Source organism: Phalaenopsis equestris, unplaced genomic scaffold, assembly GCF_001263595.1.
Source record: "Phalaenopsis equestris unplaced genomic scaffold, ASM126359v1 Scaffold000036, whole genome shotgun sequence".
Taxonomy (NCBI): Eukaryota; Viridiplantae; Streptophyta; class Magnoliopsida; order Asparagales; family Orchidaceae; genus Phalaenopsis; species Phalaenopsis equestris.
The window spans coordinates 3,184,350-3,195,672 of NW_018164478.1; the positions used below are offsets into that span (position 1 = coordinate 3,184,350).

Below are 11,323 nucleotides of genomic sequence, written 5' to 3' on the forward strand. Positions count from 1 at the left end.
ACTTTTACATGGTCACTCACACACTTTTTCACTATTTATGGCTGTCCCTAGGGGAACACCCATGGTTAGCCCACAAATCAACCCACCACACTTGGGTTCACGCAAACTTACCTATACACATTCCCAGCCTAAACAGGTATTCGTCATGTGACCCATTACATAGTTTGCACAATACATAAAATAAATACAATACAATATGAATACATATGATGATGTATATGTGTATGAATGTATGTATGTGCTGTTAGAATCTAAACAGGTTAATTATATGAGAGTTGTAAATTTTAAGGGTTTTTTTTATTATTATTTCAACATAATTTTAGTTTGATTTTTAAATTTTAAGGTGCCTCCAAGTCTAAAATCATGAATAAATCGGATCATTAGACTAGATTTTGGTTTTGAAATTTGCTATTGTTAGGATCATAAAAAACTTCATCTGATCATGGACATCTTTGATGCATAGCAAACAGCGAAAGGCACATAGCAAAATGAAGTTGCCATCTATTTCAGTTTATCTCAGTTGAACTGGTGTCTAAACGGGATCAAAATGGCATGACAACCATCAAGGCAAGATCCAATGCATTCCATCATGGTTGTGCGTGCTGCCACTCTATGCATGTTACGCATGGCCGTGTTTTCTCTACATACAATTGATATTATACATTGGTTTAAGCAAGAATATTTTCTTATTAATTTATTATAATTATTTTAAAGCAAAAAGAATTTGGACAAACTTGAGATATGCATTTAGTTCGACTCTTTTCTTATTCTTTTCTAAGTTCACACGTTTCAAGAATGTCCAAAATTTTAGTTTTTGGGCTCTATTCATTGTAAACTTAGTAGGCTAGTGTTTATCTCATTTGAGCTATAATAATGAATATTAAGCGTGTGTGTGCATAGGCATTCACCTTATTGGAACTATAATGATTAATATTGTGTGTGCACTCTTCCCATTTAACATTGCCTCCTTTGACATGTTATTTGTAGATTTGTGATTATATGATTTGCTATGGTTGCTATGTGTCGGCTGTGATCTAGATGGGTTGAGTAGGTGGAGGCACGGGTATACAATTTTTTATCAAATTTTGATTATATAGTGTTTTTTCTAACACAATTTATATGAATAAACACTTAAAATATGTCTAGGAACATTGTAGAGTAATCATCTAATTCACTTCATATAATAGGATTTTTGTCTTTGGGGGAATTAATTCTCAAATTCACTTTATATGCTGTTGTGAGAGATGATGAATAATGCGCAAAAACGAAATCTGGATATCCAATGCAAAACTTTCAACAGAAACGTACAAAACAAGAAAACTACATAAAACACAAAGAACACAAAATTTAATGTGAAAAAAACTTGAGAACGGGAAAAACCACATAGTGACAACACACCAAGAAATCACTATGAAAAAAATGGAGAGAATTGTACACACTACACCACACTCAAGTCCCTCCAAACTTTGGAACACTTCAGGACGCTCCTCTTCTCTTTTTTGCGTAAGAGAAATCGAAATCACATTCCCTCCAATCAGCAAAATCGAAACTTTAATCGGAGAATGACTCAACTTTGGTTATTGGCGTTGGGGTGTCGCTATAGTATCGTTGCACCTCGGTGCTCCAAAGGCATTGTGGTGCTGCATCCAAGCGTTGTAGTGTCATGCTCTCGGGCTCTGAAACATGGAGTGGCGATGTGGCACCGTCTTTCAGGCCCCAGGGCGCCACTAGCTCAGCGTTGGGGCATTACTTGTTCAACGCTGGGGCGCTAGGTGTGTTCAAAAAGAAAATTTAAAGGGCGGCACCCCTGAACCCAATGCAGGGGGGACGCCTCCTACCCCCCTGGCAAACTCACCGTCAAATTTGATCGGCGAAATTGAGGGCTCTGAGTGAACAATTAATTAACACAATTAGACTCCACATGTTAACATATGGTAGGATTTTTGGTTCTGAAAAGTTTTCCTTGTCGTCATAGATGCTTACTGTGTCATTGTTAACAAAAATTTGCTCATTGCAATAGGTGCCGTCATATCATAATTTGCTTAACATAAATATACACTATGTTCTAATTGGTCATCGTATTTATACACAATAAGCTATGTGGAATGCAGCGGTTCTCCAGCCAACTGAAAATAATCACATCGTTTTGTTGCACTTTCGGCGCAATAACTGATGTTTCGCAGTTAATGTATGATGACCAAGACACTTGACACTTGAAGGGAAGATGTTCTTAGACTTCATCCAGTGATTGACACTTGACACTCATAATACACGTTTGAAGGGAAGATGTTCTTAGACTTCATCCAGTGATGCATTGTTGCTTGTACCGACATAGAGATATTCACATTATAGTCAATTGATAATGTTATTGTCTTTAGTTGCATTAGTTTAGTTTGTGTTGTCATTTTACACTTATGGTCATCAATCTTAGCATGCCCCTATCGTTAGTCTCATTTTAATTGCTTAAGTGACAATAAATTGAAATCCCTCTAACTTCTTAGAAGTAGGCATTTTTTATGTGAATTTGAACCTATACCAGATTTATTATCTTTTTTCTCTCCCATTCAGAGGCTTTTCACGTGAGACTTTTAGAGTGTTTTCTGACTTTTCGTGATAATTACATGTAACTCTCAAATTTCATAAGCTGTAGAAATATTTTTTTAGCACACAGTAACTTGTTGTTGTCGGGGAACCTTCTGGCATTCATTGATTTGCAAAAAATATTCATTGAAGGATCTTAACACCTATTAGAATGTCCCCGACTAATTGTCATCCTTTGCTCATCAATTGGTTTTATCTCATAGGTTCTTCTTCTTCAATGACAAACAAGTGCAACGCCTAGAATACTGCTATTAGAGTTCCTTGATTTGCATCTCGTAAAACTTAAATTTGATCTACAACATTGCAACTTATAACAAAAAAGTTGGCAGTCCTTTGAGCAATAGCAAGGTGATCACTTAGTTGATGACAGATTTAAAGTTATTAGCGATTGTCCTCTCACATCAAAACAACTACTAACTAATGATCTTGTGGTGCCATATGTTAATAATTTATGGATCGTCAACTCTATCCCCTTTGATATTTTGATCTCAAAGGGGGCGCTTTTTTCTTATTATGTTTGTTGGTAAGTAACATTGAGGTGGGAAAAGCTGGGTACAATATTAAAATGATTTTTGTTAACAGTATGTGTTCAATTGGCATCCTTTTTTCTTGCAAGGGATGAGGGGATTGTACCTTTTGTCACCTTTAATAATCCATTTGGATAAGTTAGTAATTTAGGGTGCGTTTGGGGGAGCTTATTTACAGCGGTGGCGTTTTCAAAATGCCATCATCTGTTTGGAAAAGGAGTTTCTGATGCGTTTTTAAAAACTCTGTTTCTTCTTTACTATTAGACCCGGATCGCGGGCGCGATCCGCGTTTCAAAGAGCCGAAAGACGAAAGTTGCCATCGCACCTCGCTCCTGATCTCTGTCAGGCTATCGCTCAACAACATTTACAGTAAATCGAGAACTTACCTTGATAAAGGGAGAGGAGAAAAGAAAGGCGGGCAGCTGAAACTGCTGCGAAATCTTCCTGCGCTATTTGAGAATGGGGAACAAGGAGAAAAAATCGTGTCGAAGAATGAGAGGTTTATAGCAGCAAATCGCTTCGCCTGTGCGAATGAGAATTGGGAACAAGAGAGCACGACCAGATCTCCGTCCGATCGCCTTTGGGGTTGTTTCGTAGCAGAATTTTAACCTAAATTCAGAGAGATGGGAGTGCGCGACAGTCGGCTAGGGGTTTAGGGCAAGAAAGGAGGAAGGAGAAGACATCTTTAATTAGTTTTATAATTTAATAGATAATCATTATTGTGATATTATTAAGATGAATTTATTCTTAATTTAATTTAATCTATTACTAAGCATTGATTGTTTGATATACTATCATAAACTAATTATAATTTGAGTATTTTATTATTGAAAACAAATTGTTTTTGTAAATAGGTTATTAATGATTAATATACTTAATAATATAATAATATTATATTAAATTAAGTTAAATTTGTTAATTATATCATTAATAATTAATATTGACTAAAACAAATGAGGAATTATATACTTAACACTAAAAGTTTCCTACTTACGTATCACATCTTTAAACACCAATATTTTTTTGTAATTTGATTTCTTTTATAATTAAATAAAATTATTGAAAGTATCTTAATTTTGTACTGTTATGAAATTATATTTTTTGTTCTGAACTGTCAAACGTGTAGTCGTTAAAAATCTAGTGATCTAGTGCAAACAACAACACAACGTCTGTCAGAATGGTTTTTTATCTACAAAAGCTGCAAATCAGTTGTTTTCCAAACGTACAAACCAAACAGTTAAATTGTTTATCCATAACAAGGGCAAAATAGTCATTTATCCAGAATAAGCTATTTTCGAAACGCACAATCCAAACAGCTAGTCAGCTTAACAGGATAAACTGTTGATCTACAGATTATCAGGATAAGCTGCTTATCTGGATAAGCTTATATTGTTTATCCATAACAAGGGCAAAATAGTCATTTATCCAGAATAAGCTATTTTCGAAACGTACAATCCAAACAGCTAGTCAGCTTAATAGGATAAGCCGTTGATCTACAGATTATCAGGATAAGCTGCTTATCAGGATAAGCTGCTTATCAGGATGAGCTGCTTATCTGGATGAGCTGAATAAGCTGCAGCTGCCCAAACAGACCCTTAGTACACTTTGGTGGTGGAAGTCAAAATCAAACCATAATGCCATCTTTTATCTAATCAATCTAATTTGCCTTTGGGTAGTGTCAATCCCCACCTTAAAATGATACTTTCCACCATGTCAACTCTAGGTTGTAAGTGATAAGCGGTCACTAGCTCATGCTTGCCAATTCTAGCCTCAGTTAGTAGTCGCCTCCAATATTGTCCATTTTGACTGGCGTACAAAACTACTCAATAAAGAGTTTGTCACATTGAAGTTCTTGTTTCTATATGCTTCTTCTAAACATCTGACACAAATTGTACAAATTGCTCTTTAATCACTTGAAGATCTACGCTCATGCATTGAATTTCCCGGAGCCAACCAAAATTTTACTTGAAGATCTACGTTCATGCATTGAATTTCCCGGAGCCAACCAAAATTTTGCTTGGAGATCTAACGACTCCCCTAGCATCGATTCTATAGTTATAAATCACTCTTGTTACACAATGTTAGTTCTTAGAAGAAGCTCGACTTTCATATGAATGCCTGGAAGAAATGAAGGAATAAGTTAAAAAAAAAAAAAAGGCTAAACAGCTTATTTGTAATTTTTTTGAGTTGAATGAATAATCTGTGTAGCAGAATTTTAAGAATGTTGGCATCATTTATGAGGTTCATTGCGTTTCCTAGTTTGCCGACATTTTCCTTCTAGGGTCAAAAAGGTTAATGATAGGTTGTGGATGCATGTTGTCTAGATTGATCTTTATAAAAAGTAATGCCCAAGTGTAGGCTTCTTTTGCCTGGTAGCGTTAGCTCACTGATCCAACTTCTGGTCATCAACTAATCATTTTCATGGATCTTTATTCAGCTCACTGATCCAACTTCTGGTCATCAACTAATCATTTTCATGGATGCTTTGTTCAGCTACAGCTATATCTGATTAATCTTGTTGATAGTTTACTTTTTTATTTTGACAAACGATTCTACTAGTACAAAGTGATGCTTGTTCAGACTGAATGAAATATCTGAAAAAGCATAGGGACCTCTTTCTAGTTAAGTTTATCATTTCCAATATTTGGAATGCGTCTAAATCCAACCAAGGTATCTTCATGGCTGTTTGTGGTGATTTTCTTGGTTCATGGCTATGTAATAAGAGACTAAAGGCAAACTATGGACAAAAATTAAGGCTATGCCACACATAAAAGGAGGATTGTAACTCTTTCTTATTGCTTTGCTCAATGTAAAGACATCTATTTGTCTTTCTCTGAAGTTTTGAATTGCATTAAATGTTAAGGTTTCCTCTGAACTAATGAATGTCATGCTACGTTTGAGTGACGAAGCATCATTTTACGTCTCATACAGTTTTTTCAAAGTTAAAACCTAAAAATATTCATTTTTTATATATGGTTGCCTTACCAATAACCTTAATGTATATCTCATAAGAGGCAAGGGAAGGCATGAGTAGCCTGTATTCTACTAGTAGTTTTGTAAAATGTAAACTCGTTGAGATTGAGACAACTCATTGTTTGGCTCAGCTTGTTAAGCAAAACCTCATTTTTTGTTTGTATTTAGGCTGTTAAGTGATCAAGTTGAACTTGAGTTGTTCACGATCATACAAAGTCATATATGATTTGTATAATATATATGTCGTCATTTTTTATATACGTATATCCATACATTGAGCAAAGAAAAATGCATTAAATTAGTACACATAATGTGTTCATATATTTATACATATGCATATATAATTCTTAAAAACAAGTATGCATGTAAAGTTCATGTATATGTATATTTTTATAAATATATAAACAAAATCAAGCTACTAACAAATTGAACACAATCTAATAAGACCTTATATGTATTTGACTTGTTTAATAAATGAGCTTAGAGAAACTAGTCGAAATCAAGCTAATTATCGAGCGAACATGAACAATGAGTAAGGAGTTACCATGTTGCTATAGTGAGAACTCAGGAATTAGTGATTTATAATAGGAAGTGGTGGCCATACTTTTGTGCTCTCTCTTAAAGTTTACACACTTGCTTCCATTGAAGGCCATATTACTAAAGCTGGAAGCTTTGAAATGTTTCATTGAATGACGTTTTGATTAAAAATTTGATATCCATTTTTCCTTGCAACTTGATATTAAGTCATTGGCAAAGTTTTAAAAGGCAGACAAACATTAAATTTAAAATAGGGGTTCAAGATTCAAAGGTGTAGCCAGGGTGGACCAAATGATATAATAAATATGAAAATTATTTTAATTTGATTTAAATGATATAATAATGATGCAATAATGATATTCCTACCAATTTATTAAACAATATTTTAAATCATGATACTTTACCATTGAATATTTTGAATATAATTCTAAATGAAAATTTTGGCACATGATATTTGGATTATTTTATCTATACATATGTCTATGCGCTTTACAACTTTTTGCAAAAATATATTCAGCACTATCACTGGATTGGAATGTCAATAATTGCCAAATTTTGAAGAAATTTTATAAACCTTTTTTTTTTATATACAAGACATTTATGTACAAATTTGGATGTATGGATTTCAATAGTTTGTATAATCAAAATCGTTTATTTCTTGCCCTCTAATCAATATGAAAATACTATAAATTAATCAACATTAGAACCGGTTACAACTATTTTATTGGTTTCCTTGCAACCACCTGTTCCTACCAATCATGGCCTGTTCTGTTTGAAAGTAATTTCGGAGTTGGATCGGAGTACTATATGGCTGAACCAATCGAATAGGTTGGTCCGGTTTGGTTTTTAAACCCATGGTCATAGATGTAATTGAGCTTTGTAGTTGTGCGTGCCCTTTCTAAATACCCCCAATCTCATAGATAGGCTACATCCAAAAATTTAGCTGCTATTTATTTCTCTTCACTGAAATACTTTATTGGATTTGCCTGGAATTTGTAGCTATCAATAACACAGCTTGACATATAAGGCTATGTTTTTTTGACTGAGGCTCGCAATCAATTTTGAAGTCAACAATCTGACTTTTCACATTTACTCTATCGGTTCTCTTTAAGGTGGAAATGACTTTGGTGTCTATAATGAGCAGCTTGGTGAACTTTCTTCTCTCTAAAATCGACATATTACTCATTCATATTTCCTATTAGCATCACGCATGCATCGTCCAAGTTAACCTCTTTGCTCACTGACAACTAGTTTAGAAATGAATTAAAGATAACTAGTTTCTTAGGATCCTAGGTTCGTCGGTAACCAATATGCTCAACAATGATGAAGAGTTTATTTGGATACACCTGATTAACCTTTCCCTCCATGATGATACCATCCCCAATGGTCCTATTATTTTAACCTGGATTTAGAGAATGCTTTGCTTTTTATTTCATAGAAGTGTCAAACTAAAATCACTCGTAGCTGGAGACTTGATACTTCAAAATTTTGAAGCCACAGATTTATGCCCTCTCAAAAATTGTTTCACCTCTATATTTGCACGTTTTTTGTTGTCACTGTCATAATGCAATCAATAAGTTATAAAATTCTTTCAAGGACTTGGAATGTAGAAAACTGATGTAGTTCTTTTGTGCTTCTTGAAAAGTAAACTATCAACAAGATTAATCAGATATAAGACTAAGTCTTTAAACTTTAGTAAGTTAGGGGATTGTAGTATGACCTGCTGTTATGTTTAATTGAAATAAAAGATATAAGACTAAGTCTTTAAACTTTTTGGGAGTCTCACTCTAACTTTTATATAAGTCTAAGAAGAAATTGATGTGAATGGATGTAGAATATGATTATATATGGTCTGAGTGTTTGAATTTATCAATATTGAAATAGGCAGTCGGACGGTAAAAATTAGTTTTCATCATTAACTAATAATCCTCTAAAATGCAGGTTAGTTTTCATCATTAACTAATAATCCTCTAAAATGAAGATCTACTAATGAAAGAAAATTAATTAAAAAAATTAACAGTAAATTTACCTTCGCCTAAATTAACTATGCTGTCTATTAACATTCTCATTTATATTACTCATTTTTTAGTCCAAGATTAAACTTGAAATTATTCAGTTTAAAATAATGTTAGCTCAACCATCTAGTGAGTGAGTATTAAATTTAAATTATACATAAGATAATTTATGGTAGTCAAAATACAGTTAATCAGCATAAAATCATTCGACAGTTTGTTTTTAAATTTCACATAATACCTGAACTATTAATTTTCCAAGTTTATTGAAAATATATAACTAATCTATAAATTTCTTTTACTCTATTTAAATTATAATTTAATCCCATTTTTAAATAGTATTAGCCATTAATTAAATAATATATATATATATATATAATCTTATTTAGAGTCTTAGAAAATATTTCAGCCTACTCAAATTAATCCTAACATACAAGGAAAACAGGAAGCTTAATATGAAAAATCAAGGGTTTCAGGTTGCAAGAAAGTGAGAAACAGCTAAACTGTCTGAATTTAATATCATTGTTCTCACTTGTTATCTATCCTAACAAGCCTTTTACAAACTGCAATTACTATGAACTTTTGATAAAGCATGGGGTCCATATTTAGTTGCTCACTAGTGAATTTACACATCTCACACATAAAGTTTGATATTTACACACAAAACTCAAATCTTTAAGATCACATTAAAAATAGCTCTCCCCACTTTTTATCAGTAAACTACACGTTTTCATACATCTATTTAAAACACCAAATTGTTATGCACGTAAATATGAAAGTTTAGCCGTGAGATATGTAAATACATAAGAATTTTGTACTAATATGTAAATTTTCGTTTATCTTAACAGATGATCGTCTCTCTTGGTGCTGGGCCCTGGGATGCTATTTTTGGAGGCGGCAACATCCCTGCCTTTGCATTGGCTGCCATCTTTGCCTTAGTATCTGCTGTTGTGGCCATTTTAAAGTTACCAACAACTTCAGCTTCCAATACATCCACAAGCTTCCATGGTTTTGGTTAGAGTTCCTGCTTCCTTAACAACAAAAACATTCACATTCTTTCACATCAATTCTTTAAAAAAAAAAATTATTTTCTCTCAGTTATTGTTAATCTCCATTTATATAGCTTATGAGAAAATTTATTTTCTCACAGTTATTGTTAATCTCCATTTATATAGCTTATGAGAAATGTAGATTTATGGAGAAATTTTAGTTTTGTGTATTTGTATATACTTTGTTTTTGTTTAGATGATGCTGTAGAATAGCTTATTTAATGTTAATATGAGGACTAAGCTACTGGTGGAATCAAAGGGTTGTTTGAAGTTGGATTTGGTCGTGATTAGTGGTGGAGCCAGCATTTTTTTGGGGTATTTACATGCATTCCACTCAATTCTTATGTATTTACATTCTAACACCTAAACTTCACTTTTTACATTTATAGCACTCCAATCTTTTATATAACATAAAAATATCACTATTTTAACTTTTAAAAAGTTCGGTAAAGTTGTATATATGTAAAAATTGAAGTTTAGGTGTTAGATATGCTACGAAGAAATTGAGTGCGAAGAAATTGAATGGTATGTATTTAAATCTTCTAATTTTTTATTCTGATATATCTGAAATTTGTTGATTTATTTTGTGATAAGTGCAAAATATATATATAGGCTTGACCAACATATTGCATGGGTTGGCCCTCACAAGAACTTTTTTTTTCATGTTAGTTTCAAGCCAAATTTTTGGGTCAGGTCAAATATTGACACCTTTGATTTATTGATTCAATTCTTCAAGGAATCTAGAGTACAAATCAAGTATAAATATAGAAGAGATGATCCATAATTTTTCTATGAACAGAAAAAATACTTTCCGGAACAAAAATAAAAGGAGAAAATAATGATACATTATTTGAATATTTGAAGTTAGATTTTACTCTATTTAATCATACAGAAGAAACAACGCCATTGACTAATGAGATGGATGAAGCAATCTTAGAAACCTTCTGGAAAAATGCAGAGAAACAGCAAAATCCAAGGACTCCAGGATTTGTGAACATAAACAACAAAAAATACTCTCCCTCATGTTGGGTAGTAGATAACCATCATACCAAAGTTAAGAGTTCAATATGACCTTAACGAGAATATCAGTTATTTGAAGATTTGAATGTGTAAATAAGTAGGATGGAACTATCATCAAAATATTCCTCGGTAAAATAGCAATAAACCACTAATGGTTTGATACAATTACTCAGGATCAAGTTTTTTATATAAAAATGATGGAAATATTATTATCATTAGACTATTTTGATATTAACTTCAATTTTTGTAGCATTATCTGCAATCAAATCTCTTCACAGATCTCGTGCGGCATATCTCTAGATTTTACTTTAGCACTTCTTCATATCACAATAGTTTGTTCTTTACTTCTCCATGTGATTATGCTTCCCCAAATATGTGCAATATCTAATAGTTGATCTCCTATCAGTAATAAAACTTGCTCAATCCTCATCAACTAACACTTCCACATTTATGTGAAGAGATTTCCTAAAATATAGTCATTTGCTAGGATCCTTCTTCAAATATTGAAGGATCCAAAAAACAGCCACATCTGTGCCCTTGGAATTAATCTTGTATGTTGGTCGAGTTAACTGAGAACTAAATCTACTTCAACATGTCTATAATA

At 32.9% G+C, this 11,323-nt stretch overlaps 1 protein-coding gene across 2 annotated transcripts in view; it reads left to right on the forward strand.

Moving 5' to 3' along the window:
* Nucleotides 1-9,734, forward strand: part of LOC110018752 (sucrose transport protein SUT4-like) — a 27,129-nt gene extending 17,395 nt beyond the window's left edge. For both annotated transcript variants that reach the window (XM_020716167.1, XM_020716168.1), the window contains one exon: nt 9,499-9,734. In XM_020716167.1, coding sequence (XP_020571826.1) covers nt 9,499-9,669 — 171 coding nt within the window. In that variant the 3' untranslated portion in view covers nt 9,670-9,734. The remainder of the gene's footprint in view (nt 1-9,498) is intronic.
* Nucleotides 9,735-11,323: the final 1,589 nt, after the last annotated feature.